We start from the raw sequence: 20408 nt of genomic DNA on the forward strand, positions 1-20408 counted from the left end.
GTGCTCCAGGTGAGGCCGCACCAGTGCAGAGCAGAGCGGGACAATCCCCTCCCTGCCCGGCTGGCCATGCTGTGCTGGATGCACCAGGACACGGGTCCCTCTTGGCTGCCAGGGACACTGTTGGCTCATGTTCAGCTTGCCATCCACCAGAATCCCCAAACTCCTCCCTGCAGAGCTGCTTTCCAGCTTCTCATTCCCCAGTCTGTCTGTACAGCCAGGGTTGTCATGTCCCAGGTACAAAATCCAGCCCTTGCCCTTGTTGAACTTCATGCGGTTGGTGATTGCCCAGTTCTCCAATTTGCCCAGATCTCTCTGCAGGGCCTCCCTGCCCTCGAGAGTGTCAACAGCTCCTCCCAGTTTTGTGTCACCAGCAAACTAACTAAGCAATCCCTCAAGTCGTAAGTCTAAATCACAGAATGGTTGGGGTTGGAAGGGACCTCTGGAGATCATCCAGTCCAACCCACCTACTAAAGCAGGTTCACCAGAGCAGATCACACAGGAATGTGTCCAGGTGGGTTTGAATGTCTCCAGAGAAGTAGACTCCACAACCTCTCTGGGCAGCCTGTTCCAGGGCTCTGGCACCCTCAAAGTAAAGAAGTTTCTCCTCATATTCAGACGGAACCTCCTGTGTTTCAGTCTGTGCCCGTTGCCCCTCATCCTATTGCTGAGCACCACTGAAAGGAGTCTGGTCCATCATCTTGACACCCACCCTTGAGATAGTTATAAACATTGATGAGATCCACTCTCAGCCTTCTCTTTTGCAGGCTGAACAGACCCAGCTCTCTCAGACTCTCATTTATAAAGACATTGAAGAGTGAAGCTCTAGCATCTGGAAGACAGGAGAAAGGACAGACCATGGGCCCAGTAAGCTGGTGATGGAGACTGGACTGGTTGATTCTGGGCGTGGAACCTTGCTGCGTGCAGACCAAGAGGCACAGGCGGAGGTTTTCGCTTTCCTTGCACTTTAGACAAGCCAGTGAAAAGTGGTGGAGTCAACTGTGTATCTGTCTGTCTGGAGGATGTCAGTTGACAGCTGCCAAATGAAGGGGAGCCATCTTCCCGCCAGCAGCTCAAGGGCATCTGTGGGGAGAAGTTAAAAACCCTCAACCGCTGAAAACTTTGTGCCTGCCCTTCTTTCAATGGATCCACAGCACAGTCGTGATTTGGTCTTAATTAAGATGCCAGCCTAAAAACATCCTGTCATGTTTTAAAAACAAGCCTGTATATTTTCCCACAAACACTTTTATCACAACCTTGATCTTGCAGCACAGACCCCGGGGCAGAGGTTTTGTTAATTGTAAACGACAACCTTTTGCTATATATTATGTAATGATTCACTGGAGCCCACAGTTCTGCAGAAGAGAGACTGTTTACTGCTAAAACCACTACAGTACATGCACCATATTAAGCTTATCTCTTCCTTTTTATCTCAAAAAAAAAAAAATTAACATACAGGGCATGGCTTAGCTCTGTCCCTGCCCTCAAAGCCATCGCTTTTTGAGACTGGAATGTCCCCCCCAGGGAGGAAAGACTTTGTTTCCACCCTTACAAGAAAAGCAGATAAGACGCCGCGCCTGTGGGCAGATCACTTTTCCCCTTTGGTAGAAGTTTTTTTTTTAATTATTTTTACTGTTCAGAATTATTATGAGCCTGGGACCTGTGGTTTCTCAAAATAAAATAAATAAATAAAAAAAAATCTGGCAACTGTGTTTATTTCATTTATAGGCGTAGAAGGAACTTGCCAGGGAGAACAGGCAGCACAGCAAGAGTCTATTTTCCTTCTCAGGCAACACCACTTTCAGGCTAGACTTTTGTAGATCAAAAGAAGAACAAAAAACTCCACCCCTTTTAGGCACAAGAGCGGCGCGAAGATGGGACAGCGGGGCCGTTCATACCCGGGGCGACAGGGGCTGCTTGTTTCTACCTCACACGCTTCCCCCGCCGGCCCTGAGCAGCGATATAAAGTAATACTGGCTGCTAAAAGACGGGTTAATTTGACATCTAGCCCCACCGGGCTGCTAAAGACGGGTTAATTTCACACCCGAGCCTGGGCTCCCCCGGCCCCTCAGCCAGCGGCCCCTGAGGCGCCGCCAGCCCCTGAGGCGCCGCGCGCCGCCGGGCGCGGGAAAGGCGCTTTTTCAGCAGTGTGGCAGCTCCCCGCTCCCCAGCCGGCGAACGGGGCGCGGGGCCGCTTTACGGCAGGCCTTTCGACCTCCCCGTCCGCGCTTTGCGGCTGCGTGGCGGGGTTGGGGGGCGGGGAAGATGTCTGAGCGGGGAGAAGCCCCGGCGGCGGCGGCATCGGCGGGAGCGGGGGGTGAGATGCCGGCGAAGAAGCAGAAGCTGAGCAGCGACGAGAACAGTAACCCCGGGGATCTGTCCGGCGACGAGAACGTGAGAGCGGGCGGGGAAGAAGCGGGTGGAGCGGGGCGGGGGGGGCGGTGAGGCGGGAGCGCGGGGGGGGCGCCTCCCGGGCCGGCCCTCATCGGGTGTCCGCGGGTTCGAGCCCGGCGGGGCGCATCCCGAGCGGGGTGGGGGTGAGGAGGGTGTCAGCCCGCCCGCCTCGGGGCCGTTGGAGAGAGGCCCCCCCGTGGGAGAGCCCGGCTTGGGTCCGGGGGACAGACACTAGCTTTTCCTTCACGTGGGTGAGGGAGGATTCGAGGCCCGAACTCTGCGCGGGGCTGTGTTTCGAAGTCAGCCTGGAAATGTCACGCTCTCTTTTTTTTTTTTTTTTTTTTTTTGCTGCAAAACAGCACAATTTTTCCATCTTTCTCACAGTTTGTGTCATAGGATCATTTCGGTTGGAAGAGACCCTCAGGATCATCGAGTCCAACCATAACCTAACTCTGGCACTAAACTGTGTCCCTAAGAACCTCGTCTAAACACCTTTTAAACCCCTCCAGGGATGGTGGCTCCACCACAGCCCTGGGCAGCCTGTTCCGATCTTCATCACTAACACGTAGCGTAAATTTACCCCCGCAGCCCCGTGGCGGGTGAGGGGCAAACGGAGCTCGGGGGCTCCTGTCAGCGGCAGGAGGCGCAGGGGCTCAGGGCTGGGATAGCAAAGTTGGGCAAAGTTTTGGGGAAAAATTTAATGAAATAAAACAAGGGCAAGTGTAGAGTCTTGCATCTGGGCAGGAACAACCCCAGGTTCCAGTACAGGTTGGGGAATGACCTATTAGAGAGCAGTGTAGGGGAAAGGGACCTGGGGGTCCTGGGGGACAGCAGGATGACCATGAGCCAGCACTGTGCCCTTGTGGCCAAGAAGGCCAATGGGACCTGGGGTGTATTAGAAGGGGGGTGGTGAGTAGGTCGAGAGAGGTTCTCCTGCCCCTCTACTCTGCCCTGGTGAGACCTCATCTGGAATATTGTGTCCAGTTCTGGGCCCCTCAGTTCAAGAAGAACAGGGAACTGCTGGAGAGAGTCCAGCGCAGGGCAACGAAGATGCTGAAGGGAGTGGAGCATCTCCCGTGTGAGGAAAGGCTGAGGGAGCTGGGGCTCTTGAGCTTGGAGAAGAGGAGACTGAGGGGTGACCTCATTAATGTTTATAAATATATAAAGGGTGAGTGTCACGAGGATGGAGCCAGGTTCTTCTCGGTGACAACCAATGATAGGACAAGGGGTAATGGGTGCAAACTGGAACACAGGAGGTTCCACTTGAATATGAGAAGAAACTTCTTCTCAGTGAGGGTGACGGAACACTGGAACAGGCTGCCCAGGGACGTTGTGGATTCTCCTTCTCTGGAGACATTCAAAACCCGCCTGGACACGTTCCTGTGTAACCTCATCTGGGTGTTCCTGCTCCGGCGGGGGGATTGGACTGCATGAGCTTTCGAGGTCCCTTCCAATCCCTAACATTCTGTGATTCTGTGAAAACTGAGCGCTTGGAACAAAGGTGATGTGATTGACCGAGCACGGCTTTACACTTGAAAGATAAACTTCATCTAAGGCATCTAGCAGCCATTTTACGTAGTTACTGAGTGGGGGCTGCGGCATTTGTGAATGCAAGTGTAATTCGGTAACGAAGGCGTTCAGGTTTGGTTCGGCGTCTGTTGTAAACTATTGGTGAGCATGTCTGTCTGGTTTCTGAAAACGTGACCTGTCACAGAGGTGGAAGGGCTTCCTTTCCAAGAGTTTGTTACTGGATTCCACTACTGACAGACGAGGATTCTGCTTAAAAGTTGGCATAATTATGTTCATTTGGAGAATCACAGAATCACAGAATGTTAGGGATTGGAAGGGACCTCAAAAGATCATCTAGTCCAATCCCCCTGCCAGGGCAGGAACACCCAGATGAGGTTACACAGGAAGGCATCCAGGCGGGTTTTGAATGTCTCTAGAGAAGGAGAATCCACACCCAGAAAGGGTGTATTTTGTTCCACAGGTTATCCTGGGTGCAAGTTTGTTGGTTATGTCGTAGTTACTCAGTGTAGTTGCATCGTACCAGGTACCTGGTGTTCTTATATTGACAATATCTGACTAGTCTGGAGAAAGCTTCAGTTATGTGAAGTATTACAGCAAGTGCGCTTGGGAGATGAGAATTTGGCAAGCTCTAAAATTCCATAGGGTAAAGGAGAAGAAACTGGAAAGTGTAAGAATCATTCAACTTGGTTATGTGTATTTGGGAAGTTGGCTCTTGTAGGGGTGCAATGTGAAGGGAATGACTCCAGGTTTGGGCAGTGTTGTCTTTCCTCCTTTTTCTCTTCTTGATGTCCTGATTTTCAGAGTTGTTGGGCAACCAAAGACCAGTACAGCTTTACTGGCATCTGATGAAACAGATATGAAACTGGGACAAAGAATAAATGTTTGGTGGGAATTGGTGTATTAATGTTTGTAGTTGACCTTATTCTGTATTCCTCGTGGAGTTCCTGATGCAGTTTCACGTTACACTTAATCTTCTTCAGTGACAGGCTGTTGTCTGCCTCTGTCTCCTTTAGTTCGGATCTGGAAATCACATGGCCTTGAGATGAGTTGTTTCCCCCCACTAATCTGATGGAAAGTGAACAAACTGCCTTGCCAGAAAAAAAAAAAAAGTTGATTTTTAACAAGTTGAACTCACTTCTATGGAAGCACAGGGTTGCCAGTTGCAGCACAGGTGAAGTTGCGGTGTACCGTGATGGGTGATGCAGAGAATAGAAATGTCATTTTAAGTACTGTCCTGCAGCCAGACTGGATATGAAATCGTAGTTGCTCTTTATTGTCCAAAGCTGATCTAAAACTGCTCAGCGACTGGGTGGGTTGTTTTGCACACCCCTTTTTTTCAGTTCTCCCCATCCTTACCATAGCTCTGGCAGCTGATGGTTGGAGGGCCAGTGGAGTCAGCTGATCAGACAATAAGCTATTTTAAAATTTTTTTTTTAACCTAGATTTTAGTTGAATTAAGTATCTGTAGGAAGGAACAGGAGGGAGGGGTGAAAGTTCATCTTCTAGTGACAGCGCTGACTTGCTGCAGAGCTGCGCTGTGCCTGATGCTGCTGACGGTGTTCAAAAGTCTCTCAGAACATGGTATGGTGATTCTTGGTATGGCGAAGCATAATGTTTTTACACAAACAACCTCTTGCTTCAGTACTTCAGTAGTGCTTATTTCATCTACGTCAAAGACACTTTCTCATGAAAAGAAAACACTTTAGACATTTTCTTAAGAGAAAAGCTACTAGTATTCTGAAGAAACTTCACTAGATCACAGTTCACGTCTGTCCGTCTTGGATTAGTCCTCGTGTGACTCATGTTCTGTTCCTAGGGAGGAATGCTGTTATGTTAGTAATAGATTTAAATACGTGAATCTAAACAACACCAAGTCCTAGGAGATCTGTGCTTATGGAGGACAAGAAAAAGCGAAAAGGCCAAGTGCTGCGAAATTAGTTGAATTTATACAGCAGTTAATGATATCTTTATTACATTCTATATAATTTGCCTGTTTTCAGGATGATGCCGTTAGCATTGAAAGTGGTACTAACACCGAACGCCCTGATACGCCAACAAACACTCCTAATGCGCCGGGAAGAAAAAGCTGGGGGAAAGGCAAATGGAAGTCAAAGAAGTGCAAATATTCCTTCAAATGTGTAAATAGTCTAAAGGTAGGTATGTGTAAGCTCCATATGGGAATGCTGGGTACCGTTTGCTGGCTGTAACATTGGTGTTGACTGTGAGACAGTGTCAAGATTAATATTTTTAAATATCTGTGTACAGTTATGTTCCATGCTCATTTGAAGAAAGTACCTTTTTATTTGGAATAGCTGAAGTTTTGAAGAAAAAGTATACTGAGAAATAGGAAACAGTAAGTAGAGCTGTGATTAACCTGATTTTTGTACAGGTTTGCAAAGTTATGTGTGATATGTTATAATTACATATTTAATTGAAGCTATAGTTGCTTGACATAAAGATAAGAAACTGGATAAACAAATTCCAAAGGAAACAAAACCTGTGACAACTTGATGCAAAGCACAGAACCTGTACAGATTTTGCTACCTGTTGAAATGTATTTAAAACAACAAAAGATTAAAACACCAAAACCAAGAAACAAATCAAATGGAAAAAAACCCAACCCAAACAAACAAACAAAAGCAAGAACCCAAAACAAAAAACCAAAAACCAACAAAAAAAACCCAAACACCAAAAAACAAAGCCAAAACACCAACCCAACAATCTTGATGTATTTTTTTCCTCACACTTACCAGATCAGCTATTTTCTGTTCTCTGGCAGTTGTCATAAATGCTATATAGCTCAATTGGGTTAATTTATCGTGAATGTTGTGATTATGTGTTTGCACCTGATCTAGGTCATATTTATCTTTCCACTTAATACCTGATTGTATTAAGGGATGTGGATTCATGGTCTTTTCTCCCTGTTCTTGTGTTTTAGGGCATTATTATTTTCCTCTGCACTGGTAGCAGACTATGATGGACTGAATGAATTTTCTTTTTGATTCTTTTACATGGTCAGGATGTTGTTTTTTCCTTCCCCTGCCTCGTGTGGGATATTTATGTGACAAAAGCTGTAAACATGCCATCTGATCTGGTTTTTATAAGATTTCTAAATAAGGAAAAGATTACATCTGGAACAAGATGGGAGTTTTGTTAAACTTCATATTTCGCTAACAAGAGGATGTGTGCAGCTCCACAGTGATATTTTCTGCAGAATTGCTTTAGGAGGTTTTTGTCATTGCCCCACACTAAACTGTTGAGCTGTGCCGATGTGGCTGTTTCTGAACTTCGGCTTCAGACTCCCTGGCTGAAATGCTGGGGTAGCTGAGAGGTTTGCAGCATGGAAACCTCCTAAATGAGCATTGCCACTGGAGAAACTGCGATATGAAGTTAGGCTGACAAAACTATCTGGGAAACAAGTTGATCTTAATGTGTTTTTTTTGAAGTATAAAAATTATCTCCAGTCATTTCAGGGTGTAGGAGGAAGGGAAGTTCTTTCATTTTCACCCAGGTAGGCAGCTGTTCCTGTGATTCGCATGAATCGCCCCCACAGATGGTGCTTTTTGTGGCTTCGAGTCATACTTCAAACACAGGCGTGAGCCTCTCGGCGCCCAAACGTTTAACAAGTTCTGAGTTTTGCTAAGCGTATTTGTTTTCCATCCATAGACCAAATATTCCAAAGGGGTTAGTAGTTTTCAAGTGTCTTCTGGGAAAACAGAACATTTCCCTCGCTCCAGTTTCATGCCAGGCCCCACTATAGGGTGACCCAAAAGACCACCCTATAAAGTTAATTAATCCCTGAATTCTGTGGATTTGGATCAGGGCCTGGGACCAGAATCCTGTGCAGGTAGAATCAAGCTCTGAAGGAGTAAATGTGGCATTTCAGCTAAGTGGAATATTTTTATTATATTTTTTTTCCCCATTTCTCTTTGAACTGCAATTAATGCTAATATTTATAAATGTGCATGTCAATACAAAGACTAGGTAGCAGCCAGATTTGGTAACTTGTTTTTACTTTGTGTTTGAGGGAGCCTCTCTTTCTCCTGTTCTTCCATACCCATTTTGCAGATCCTGTGGGGATAAACTCTTCAATGGTTGGATGTTGTATATGGGTTCAGAAAGACACTTGTGACTCTTTGGATATCACATTATATATCCCATATTTTATATGTCTTTGAACTATGCTACCAGGTGCATGTACTGAAATTAATGAAGAGTCAATATGTAAAGACATGGAAATTGATTTTAATATTCTTTAGGGATATATAAGTCATGCACTTTTTCACTTTCCTACTCTTGTTTTTCCTTCTAATTTTGCTTTTCACTTTTCCTTGGGGAAACAGAAATATGGCCATTACTGTCTGCTTTGAATGGTAAATGATTATAATTCAGCCTGAAAAACTCAGTGCTTGCTAAATATGCCTTTTAAACACTACTGTCGATGTTATTTTGGGTGAAATTTAAGCATCAGGAAAACAAATATATAACTTGGAAAATGACAGGAAATAAAACACTGCCTGTTTTTTTTTCTTTTTGCAGTACTAAGTTACTGTAAGGTGTACTGAAAAACTCTGCTCTCTGTGGGTTGAGTGGAAATGTAGTTTATAAATGGGCTTATACGGCTAACAGATGCACATCCTCACATACACCCATATACGTTTTGCTTATAGATCTTCCAACAAAGAACTGTGTGTGTTCTGCTTTCATGTGCTCCCTTTAAAACAAAGCTGTTATTTGCTGTGCCCTTTGCTCTTGCTGAGGGCGCGACTCGGTGGTGGGCAGCAATTCCGTGTTGTCTCTCTCTCTCAGCTTCTACTTGCTGTCCCCCGAGCTGGGGATCGGTAACCAGCCACATGCAACGTTCTAGCTTGTTGATGGGTGAAGGAAAGGTAACTAAAACCCCTGCCGAAAACGGCTTGCGTCCACTTCTGGGAACTGGAAATGCGCGTGTGGTCAGCTGGTTCCCCGCTGGCAGTGTGGGTGGGAGCATATTAAAATGTGTTCGTGTAGTTGGAGGTGATTACTTTTTGTGTTGGCGTAGTATTTACTTCGCCGCCTTCAGTCTAAAAACGGGTCTGGTCTTATTGTGTGACTGAACCTGAGTTGGTGTTTAGAAAGGGCAGAACTTTAGGAGTTGGACTCAACGATCCTTGTGAGTCCCTTCCAACTCAGGACATTCTATGGTAACCAACCATTGATTATTTATTTATTTGCTTTTGTAACGATTGTGGACCTATTTTCTCCTCTGCCTTCTTTCTCTGGTGCATGAAGAATGTGAGTACTTTGGGTTTTGTGCCCTTTATTCGTACCAGGGTCAAGATGGCATTTCACAATTCTACTTTTCGATCAGCGTCGGGGTCACTCTTCTGTTTGTACAAACAGTGGTCAGCTTTGTGTGACATACTTGGCATCTCAGGATAACCGTAATGTGCAGCACCTAAAAGCGTAATGTTTTTAAAAACGTGCTTCATTGTTTAGCACTCGAGACAAAAATTAGAGCAGAGAGGTATTATTAAAATAGCTGTGGGCCGTCTCTGACCGGTGAGGATGACAGTAGTTTAAATGAAGTGAGCAGAACTTCTTCAGATAGTGAGTTCCTGCAAGAGCCTCTACCTCACTACTTCATTCTTAAACACCAGAAAAGCTGCAATATGTACGGTCATGCTCTTGGGGGTTGTAGCACTTGATGTGAGAAATGTATTGACATAAGTAGTCTAAAGAAGTTTGTCTCACAGAGTAATTTTTCCAGGGAAATAGGTTGTCTTTGAAAAGCTTACTAAATGCTTTAGGTAAGTACTCAAGTATAGAAACAGTATAGCCCTCTGTTGGATTGCTCTGTATCACCCTAGTCTGGGTCCTACCTAGAAAATCACAAACTTATCACAACTTATGCTGGAAAAATATCCTGTCTTGAGGGGGGAGAAACATCTTCCTCTTCACTTTTCCCATTTCACTAAATTTATCAGAAACAGTGTACATGACGGCAAGATTATTCCAGAGAAACAAGTGCAAAAGTTGTTAATACATCTCTGTAATAAAGCAGTAAGAATCGCTGCGTTTTACCTGTGTTATCTTAATGCAGTATGTGGAAAGTCCTCAATATTCAACAGCATGAACTCTTTCACACAGAAATTCAAAACCAACTAAGTATTAGTGGATTTCTTCTTTTTTTTTTTTAAATATTCTGTAATTGACCTCTCAGCCATTCTCTTCAAGAGTTAAATACTCTCCAAAAATAAGCTTAGAAAGTAAAATTCATAGCTTTATTGGGCACTAAAAATCATGGCCTTGTGTGTGCAATTTTATGGCATACAGTTTTCCTCATTCTTCCTCTCTAATTAAAATATAGTGCTTTACAGATGCTGAATACCTGCTTCTTCCCTCTGTCGTGGGGTCACTAATAACCTTGCTACTTTTCCCTTTGCCAGTATCCCATATCCCTCACCACATAAAGCCACTGGTCTGTTCTTTCATGTTACGACGGGTAATACTTCGAGTTAAACTTTGAACAATTCTTTTAAATCTGTATTCAGCTTTGAAAGTTATTATCTCTTTCTGACAGGGGCAGGAGGGCTTTCAGCTCTGAAGGATTTTCTCCCTTCTCTTTCTAGCTCTTGTAGCTATGTCAGTTAGTACTTTTTCTGAATAGTGTTCGACTCCCCACCCACAACCCCTCCTCAAATTTATTCTTTGGTTCTTGGACAGGCCAAGGCTGATATTTCTGGGCTGGTCTCTGAAGCGGTGCCATTTGAAGGCTGCTGAGCAGCCGTCATGAGACGTTTCCTTCCTGCCCGCGCTGTCCCAGACAGTCCCCCGTGGGGAGGCACTTTCATGAACATTATTCTTGCTGAAAACATCCTGTCAGGACAGGCCAAAATACTGTTATCAATTATTAACAAGCACCACCATATTCATCACGATTCATAAACATATCTGCTTTTTTAAAATTTTTTTCTCTGATGTAAGCTGTATAAAAATAATACTCGGCATTTCTGTGGTAACTGTTTGTGAAGGCGATCTGAAGATGCTTTGTAGACATGAACTTTGCTGCAGCATTGTGACGTGCTGGAGGGAGTTCGTTGTGTCTGTGGCAGAGTTGCAAGACCTAAATGATGTAACAGTTAAATGTGGCCCTTCTCCACCCTTATGCCAGTGTAATTCTCCTCTGTCCTAATAACTCACCTCTGTGAAGTTGTAAATCCTTGTGTGGAAGTAATTACAACAATAGAAAATGCATATAGATGTGACCTTAGATGCAGAGGTTGACTTGCTGAAAATTGCAAAACGAAATAGTGGGACTGCAAATATAATTGAGGAGTTCTGCCAGCTTCTGGCCACCACAGTGAGACAACAGTTCTTCCTCTTGACTTTTTAAAAGCAGAGGGGTGGGGAGCACAGAATATTCCTTTAACCTCCCTTAAGACAGCCAAGTTAAAAATGATGTTACAAAGCTGTTCTTTTTAACTCTTCACCATGTGACATTATACTGGATGTGAACTCAGTAGTTTGAGGAGGAAAACATATGAGTTAAACTGTTCACCACCACAGCTGAATTTCACAGAAATAATATGCCTGTGGTTTTTGTTTATGTTTGGTTTTTGTCTCTAATCTTACTTTACATTTACAGGAGGACCATGGTCAGCCTTTGTTTGGAGTCCAGTTTAACTGGCACAGTAAAGAAGGTGATCCCCTTGTTTTTGCCACTGTAGGCAGCAACAGAGTGAGTAATTTGTTTTTAACCGTCAGCCTTTCCATGCGGTTCTGCTTGCATTCTTTTTTTATTTCATCCAGAAAGCTTTATTTCTGACATATGTAGCATCTGTTATCTGGGAGAGCTGCATCCTCTGGATTGTTTTATGAAGTCATGTGTTAGCTATTTGGGAATTAGCCTATAAAGGAAAAAATCCTTCAGTAATATAAACATGGGATAAGGAAGAGAGGTGAAGAAATGTAACTTCGCACTAAAATTACTCTTCAGAGATGTTATTGTTTCCAAAATGTCGTATGGTCTAAAATAGGATAAGTGTCTGCAATGATGCCAGGCAGCTCAGTAGCTAAATTAATGGCCTGTGTGGAGTGAATTTATAGGCTTTTTCTGAAGAAGGATGTGTGTCGTGAAAATAACTCCTCAAGTGCCTTCTGTGCAAGTGTTGTGAATAAACAACAAGCTTTAATTTCCAGGTTTGTTCCACCTGACAGTTACCAAAAGTGCTAAACTAAGATTAAACAAGGTATCAGAAGCTCATTAAAAGACCAACTCATGTTAGAGATGGTCGGAGTAACTAATTCCAAATAGACTTTAATCTTACTGAGACAATTCAAATAATAGATTTTGATATCTGGGAAGGACTGCTGACAGGTCCCAGAGTGGTGCTTTACTGCGACTGCTGTGAGCATCCTTTTATCAAACCATTTCCACCTGGTGGGAACAGATGATGGATGAGATCTAAACCATAAAGGCACGCAACTGTTCCCCATCAATAAATCAATCCAGAGGTGCATGTGATTGCTTTTTGAAATATCACAAATAAGCAGCAGCATCTCCTTTTTTTTTTCGTTTTGTTTTTTTTTCTCCAGGTTACTTTATATGAATGTCATTCCCAAGGAGAGATCCGGCTGTTGCAGTCCTATGTTGATGCTGACGTATCCTTTAAGTTAAAAAGCCACTCGTTTCCTTCTTTACCAAAAATGAAGAGGCTTTGCAGGGAAAAACATACGAAGGTTTTGTCTGTGTTTTAATACTTTGCTCATGTAGCACATTCCTTATGTTAGGTCCAAGTCTTACCTCTTTCCCACATCCTAGAGTCCCTCCTGTTGAAAAAATATTAAAAACGCAGACTCATGGAACATGCCGTATTAAAATACTTGAAAACTGATTCTCCATCAGTTTAATCTTCCCAACACTAATATTTATGTAGAATTTCACATTTGCTGTTTTACAGTGGTCTCAGTTTCCCTGTGAATTGAAACTGGGTTTAAAGCCCAAGAATTCCGATTCATGCTCTGAACTCTTAATAACTTGTGTTGATCATTTGCAGTATACGAGTCAATAACTTGTGAACTCAGTCTTGATTTATCCTCATTTAGTTCCAGTTTTTGGATGTTTTGGCAAAAGAGGTTGAAAACTGATGCCAAGGAAGGGAAGGTGTTCCCTTCTATGGTATGGAACAGAAGTCAGGGAATTGGCCTCTATAGAAAGGCTGATGTTGCTTATATTTGCAGATGTATAATCAAATATGTATCTTTTTCCTATTTGGTCCAGTAGAGACTCCTGGGCACTTGTATAAAGCAGCAATGAGTTTACTTAAAAAACCCCACAGTGTTTAAAAAAGCAAACAAAACCGAAAAAACCCACCAACTCCTGTTTCTTTCTGTGTTCCTTAATGTAAGATGTTTTAGGCAGATGAAAATTTCTACACCTGTGCGTGGACATACGACAGCAACACAAGTCATCCTCTTCTGGCTGTGGCAGGGTCCAGGGGTATTATTAGGATAATTAATCCTATTACAATGCAGTGCATAAAGGTGAGTGCTCAGAGCTCCAAAATACGGCTTGTGTTTCAATAAGGCGTGAAACTTATGTCTTCTAAATACATCTAAACGTGAGGGGAAATGATAACTTGGTCTCTGAATTTTATCCCAGCACTACGTGGGCCATGGAAATGCAATCAATGAACTGAAATTCCATCCGAGAGATCCGAATCTCCTTTTATCTGTAAGCAAAGGTGAGGAAAAAAACCCTCTTTTGTTTTTGTATGTATCAGGATATTTTGGATTGGATTTTGGTCTTGAAAATGGCCAAAACCTCCATGAATTTTTTTTTTATGAGTGGCACTGAACAAGTTTACCTTGAAAGTCAAGAGTAAATCTTCCGCTTTTGTGGCGATATATCTTGTACGTAATTAAATCCATGGCCTACAATAAACATAACTTCTGTGGTGCAAAGGGATTGTGAACAGTGCTGCTTTTAGGAAAGAAGAAACATGAGCATTGGAGTTGCTCTCTCCTTTCTAACAGCTGAGTTAAATTTTTTTCAGTTGTTAAATCATGTTGCCATCTAGTGGGAATGTCTGAATGTCACAGACAGCATTCACCGCCGTGTTCATGGGGAAAAATTTGATTCTCTATCGCTCAGGAGCAGCTCTGGCTTTAATTGGGCTTTGTGTGAAAAGCGTATTAGTGAAGGGAGAAGCGAGTTTTTGGTATGGTGTCTTATGGGCTTGTCCAGAATGTCTCAATAGTCACAGCTTCCTAATTGTGACCGTTTCGTTAGGGAAGGGGCTACTTGATCTGCCGCAAGAGCAAACCTTCCGGAACGCTCGAGTTGGGAACGTTCACATAAGGGCACTTTTGACTTTAGTGTATTTGGTGTCACTGATGAAACTACATGAGAACAGGAGTTGGGAACCTCTCTGATTCTTGCAACTGTCAAGCTTGTGCTGTGAATTCCTTGTGTTCTGTATATTTTTGGCGTTCTCTTTTTAATAACATTTTGCCATCAGCCATAGTACTGCAAGTTTTAATGTGCAGTCTCTGGACCTGGTACTATCTCCAAGAGGGCACGAGGCAGGAGAATATTGGAATTTCAGAACTGCTTGGCTGAGAGATGAATAGAAAAATAGGAAGATATTTGGGACTGTGTGGCCTTCCAGTTGGTGTTGCTGTAATTCAGTGCAGTGTACTTGTGGGATCCAAAAGGGGAATACACTAGAAATTCTCATTTCTAAATACGAAAAACCTTAGAGGTTCTTCATTGGAAATTGTTAAAACTTTCTTTAAGCAAGTGGATTAATCCCATTGAATTTGGAGTATGTGTTTTTCATAGAAGTAGTTTCTCCCATCACTACAGTCTGTGGTTAGTGAAAAATAATATTTTAAAGATTAAGAAAATGGAAAATCAGAACTTCTCTGAATGCTGATGTAAGAATGGCTGAAAGGAATTCTAGTGGGGTTTTTTTATATATACAATTATTTTTGAGGTAGGACTGGATAAAAGCATACTTGTCCAAGATCAGACTCTTTGCTTTTCAGATGATCTAAAGATCCAAGTTTATTTTTGGTAGAAGCTGGCTCTAGGGGAGGAGGGCGGGCAAACTTTCTCAATTACAGAATTACTCTAACAGTAGTTGAGTTGTAATGGCAATTCTAGTTAATGCAGTTCTGTTGTTTCTAACGAGCAAAGAAGAATTAAGTGCCTTTTTGATGTTTACATGAACACCTGTTGTTGAAAGTGGTTAAGCTGAAATATATTATTCATATGTACGTATAAAAAGCAGCATGTAATTTTATTTGTTCTTTATAGATCATGCATTGAGACTGTGGAACATCCAGACAGACACGCTGGTTGCAATATTTGGAGGAGTAGAAGGGCACAGGGATGAGGTGTTAAGTGCAGTAAGTGGAAGACTGTGGGGCAGTGATTTAGATTTACAGAGGGTAGTAAGCTTACAATATGCAACTTTTTATCCTCTTGTGCACTGTTTTGATATTATACCTACTTTTAAAAAGTTCCCTGAAGTGCATAAATACTGTTTGAAGGGGATAGACAAGTTTAAAACTATGGTAGTTTGATTGAACTGACCACCTCTTAATATAGAGGACAGGTGTTCACTTTCTGTATGTTTAAGTAGCTGGTTTTCTCACAGTGCAGCCTAGAAGTAAACAAAATAGAGCTCAGTGGGGCTAGAAAGAGTAAAAAGTTTTCATGATGGTCCCACATTTGAAGTTCTTGAGGTCTTATCAAGCCAAAGCAGCAAGAGCAAATAAACCTTGAGAGACATGATAGTGAAGGAAATAAGTGATTTCAGGTGACTTACGCTGCTCTTCAGTGGCTGTCAACAGACACTGGTACCCAGCAAATCCCAGCTAGAACAGTTGACTTTTAATACGCTGCTCTTAAGAACTATTTCCATTCCTGATGTGTGACCTGGAAGGTGAGGAGTGGATCTATATGATACCCGACACTGTCTTATTCTCTTGTGGTTGTAAATAGTCATCACCTGTGTCATAGCCCTGGAATCCTGCCAAAGTTGCTCCATAAAATGAAATCAGGGAATTTACTGAGGAGGAAGCACTAGCAGTAGATTCATTGTCTGTCAACGCTGTTGAATATACCTCTCTTTCTTGAGAAAGAGTAAATATAGTTATTAAGATACCGTGCTGCTTTGCAGTGAGCAGGATTAGGTTGTCAGCATTTTTCTATTTGAAATATGCAGCTTTATGGTGTTCTCTGCACAGAAAATGCTGTTTTGATGGAAATGATGGAATGGAATCTGAGTTGTTGTGATGCAGCTTAGGCTGGGGGTCCTCAAAATTATTTCATATATGTAGGATTATGATCTTCTCGGTGAAAAAATCATGTCCTGTGGGATGGATCACTCTCTAAAACTCTGGAGAATTAATTCCAAGAGAATGATAAACGCCATCAAAGAGTCTTATGAGTACAACCCAAATAAAACCAACAGGTACGTCGTCTTCATCTTCTTGGCTGTCTTTGCAAAACATGAATATCCTCATCAAGGGCCCAGATAATTTGTATCCAAATTAGGAGTTCTTGAGGATAGTGAGTGACCTGGGGACACCCAATCTGTCTTATTGATGTTGGCTTCAGTAGATTTTTACTGAATTCAGATTCAAATTCCTGACACTTTTAAGTATCTTTATTGTTTCTTATCTTCCTGTCTAGAAAACACCCAGAATTATTATCTCTATCCTTAATTAAGCTTGTATTTCACTGTGTTTCAAGATGTCAGTGGCTTTTCTTTCTCTCACCTCAACATTTCTAGGAAGAAATCAAATCTGTAATTAAATATCGCAAATAGTTTTATATTGGGTATTTATTACTAATTATTGTACCTGCTATCGGACTTTGGAGTGGGGACAAAACTGCTTATGTAGTGTGAACTTTAATTTTCATCATTCTCTGATCTGACCTCAGATATGAATAAATTGTCAAGTAAACATCACAATTAGATACATGATAGAGAAATCCTCCTTTATGAAGTTCATCAACTTTTTAATCTTAACTTCCAGTTTAACCATTGAGAGAATTGAAGAGTCTAAAACACACTAAACATGTTCAGCAATGAGACAACCTGTGAAAATACTCTCGCTTTTTTTTGTAATGTTACCAAATATTAAATGATGCTTTTTTTTAGCGTGCTTTTTAAAAAATCGTGGGGTTTTTTTTCTTAGTGTGCTTTTCTGTTTAACTGTTTAGGTGTTGCAGAAGCAGCATCAGGAAAACTGAGCTTTAATTAGGTCTTGAAGTATTTGGCAATGGAAGCTGTATTCAGCAGCCGAAGGAGTGGTTTTGTTTAGCACTGTCTCTGCACAGTCTGGTACAGTGGGAAATGTTATTTCATTAGGAATGAGGATGAGAACAGGGACTGTTCCCATTATTTAAAAAAACAACAAAAACAAAACAACCAAACAAACCCAAAGAAGCAACAAAACAACATACAGAATCAACTTTGTTATAAAACTGTTAAAACAACAACAAAAGCCAGGCTTGTCCTTTTAACATCTTAAAACCGGCCGTTGAAAATTAGACTTGTGCTTCTGTATTTCTCTGGACCTCACCTGGCAATTTTCTCCATAGGCCTTTTATTTCGCAGAAGATTCACTTTCCTGACTTCTCTACAAGAGACATACATAGAAACTATGTTGACTGTGTACGATGGTTGGGAGATCTAATTCTTTCCAAGGTAATGTTGCAGCTTTTTCAGCTACGTTACTCTTATTTGCTCATTTTGAGGATTTTAAACAGTAAGGACAGAGGTAGAGATTTTCCATTGTGCTTTTTGTAATGTCATTGCAGAAGCTGTGAGGTGAAATGTTTGCTTATAATTATAGTTAGACTGAATGTGCAGTATAAATTGTAAATAAAGGTAATTTTTTTTTCATTGTTTCCCCCCAGTCTTGTGAAAATGCCATCGTGTGCTGGAAACCTGGCAAGATGGAAGATGATATAGATAAAATCAAGCCCAGTGAGTCCAATGTGACCATACTTGGGAGATTCGATTACAGCCAGTGTGACATATGGTACATGCGGTTTTCAATGGATTTCTGGCAAAAGGTACGTGTGAGCTTGGACCTGGCGGTGTTTGAAGGTGCGTAACTTTTAATGGATTCCATTTGTGGGCACAGGAAGTCTTGGTTCACGTGATTTTTGAGAAGCAGAATGATTTGCTGCAAGGCGCTTTACATGTAGCTGTAGGAGCTCTAGATTTTTCATTCTGGGTTCTGCCTGGTGGAAGAAGTTCCACCAAATAAATACATGTTTTTCATTACGGGTATGTTTACTGATATCTTCCTCCCAAATCCGCCGAGATGGATAATAAAGTGAAAGAAAGGACATGAGTCTTAGAGTATTTCTAGCCCCTCCAACAAACTCATTAAGTGATTCATGTTATACGTTCACACACAATTTATCAGCTATGCAGCCTTTACAAAATTCTGACTTCCTTTTTTGGAGATAGTGTTTTAAAACTTCTATATCCTCTACTTTCTTTTAAAGATGCTTGCTCTGGGCAATCAGGTCGGCAAACTTTATGTCTGGGATTTAGAAATAGAGGATCCTCATAAAGCCAAGTGAGTACTTTTTAAAAATTCTATTTTTGCCAAGACAGAGAGTTGGGGTACTTTCCTTTTTTCCTTTACTGATAACTATAGAAATGTTTTAACAGTAGTAGTTACTTTCCATTTTAACTATGAGGTAAATAAACATTCTGATCCCCTGAAGGTTAACATTTATTATTTTTACTGATTTATTATTTTTATTACAGTAGTGCTAACAGGCCCCAGTCAGATTGTGCTGGTACCATGCATAGATGTAGGAAAAAACCAATTTGTTCCCCAAAGAGCTTACAAACTAATTAGGTGGAAAATTTACAAAGTGATTAAGAGAAGATGTTCTAGGTGGGTGTAATACATGACGAAGGAGAAATAGATGAAAGGACTTGAGTAATGAGGCTGTAAAGGTTTGGCTTTCCAGTTCCTCACCAGTGTGGCAAGGCAGTTGGACACCATGTCTTATATATTATTTGTATGTGTTTATATATATATATAAAAATACATGAAATTGAGAGGCTGAGAAATGGCAGTAGGTGAACAGGAAATTACAGCTTTCCCAATTCCACGTTTGGAATACAAACCACACCACAAAGCACATAATCCTGTCGCCCTTCAGCTCCTCCGAGGTCACATAAGTAAGAGGCTGGTGAAACAGTGCTCCGTAATGCAGTGGCCAGTGCACATTTAACCTTGCAGCTGAATAATTTTCTTTATATCTTTATTTATAGGTGTACGACTCTTACTCATCCTAAATGTGTTGCTGCCATTCGACAAACCAGTTTTAGCAGGGACAGCAGTATCCTTATAGCTGTGTGCGATGACGCCAGTATCTGGCGCTGGGACAGACTACGATAAATCACTTTTTTCTTAATTCAAAGTAGAAAATATATTTTCAAATTATAATATAGCCTGTTAACTCGCTAGTATGGTAGATGCGTTTAGTGTAGACTTCCTCGAAGGTTCGGCAGGCTGGAGCTGAACTTAGTGATGTTTACATTCCGTGTATTGTTCTGCTTGAAATTGCTGCTTTTAATAAAAAGAAGTATTTTTGTAAAGTTTTCTGAATTGTCCATTTTAATTATTTCCCCACAAAGAGTTTTCACTTAGGGCCTGTGAAATCATTTTGCATACAGCTAGCACATAAATATGCGGTAACTTGCTAGAAATTTGGTATGTGGGCGTGGTTGCGGGTATATTTGTGCCTTTCTGACTGAAAACCTCATGGTGCTATTGAGAATTATCCAGGGACCACACGAAGGAAATGCTGCACTTAGGAATAAAGTATAAATGAACATTTGAGGATGGGGTGCTAGCGAGGCCCTTCGGTCTGGAAAAACTATGATGTAGTTGCCATCACAGAAACATGGTGGGGGGACTTGAACCTACCAGATGTCTGCTGGAGATACAACACAGCAGAGAGGAAACAATCCTGGAGGCTCCTGCAGTGCATGGAAGATGCTTCCTAACACAGCTGGTTAGTGAGCCTGCCAGGAAAGGAGCCTCACTGGATCTGTTGGTTGTGAGTAGAGAAGGGCTCGTGGGCATCGTGTCAGCTGGAGGTCGCCTTGGGCATAGTGATCATGAAATGATTGAGTCTTCTGTTCTTGGAGAAGTAAGGAGGGCGGTCAGCAGAACTGCTGCTTTGGACTTCCGAAGGGCGGGCTTTGATCTGCTTAGCGTGCTGGTTGGCAGAGTTGGAAAAGACCTTTAGAATCATTGAGTCCAACCATTAACCTGACACTGTCGTCAAACCATGTCCCTAAGAACCTCATCTACACATCTTCTAAACACCTCCAGGGATGGTGACTTCACCACCTCCCTGGGCAGCCTGTTCCGATGCCTGACAACCCTTTCCGGGAAGAAATTTTTCCTAACGCCCAATCTAAACCTCCTGGCACAACTTGAGGCCGTTT

General features: G+C 42.2%; 1 protein-coding gene across 1 annotated transcript; it reads left to right on the top strand.

Annotated features, from left to right (window-relative positions):
* The first annotated feature begins 2262 nt into the window (after window positions 1–2262).
* On the top strand, window positions 2263–19502 carry EED (embryonic ectoderm development). Its single transcript, XM_065648815.1, has 12 exons — window positions 2263–2391; window positions 5922–6074; window positions 11549–11641; window positions 12499–12564; window positions 13321–13446; window positions 13565–13646; window positions 15224–15315; window positions 16252–16385; window positions 17522–17627; window positions 17840–17998; window positions 18440–18513; window positions 19224–19502. Exons 1-12 carry the CDS (start codon window positions 2263–2265, stop codon window positions 19348–19350), a joined length of 1341 nt encoding a protein of 446 aa, XP_065504887.1. The 3' UTR covers window positions 19351–19502.
* The last annotated feature ends 906 nt before the right edge of the window (window positions 19503–20408 follow it).

Source organism: Caloenas nicobarica, chromosome 1 (genome assembly GCF_036013445.1).
Source record: "Caloenas nicobarica isolate bCalNic1 chromosome 1, bCalNic1.hap1, whole genome shotgun sequence".
In the NCBI taxonomy this organism is placed as follows: domain Eukaryota; kingdom Metazoa; phylum Chordata; class Aves; order Columbiformes; family Columbidae; genus Caloenas; species Caloenas nicobarica.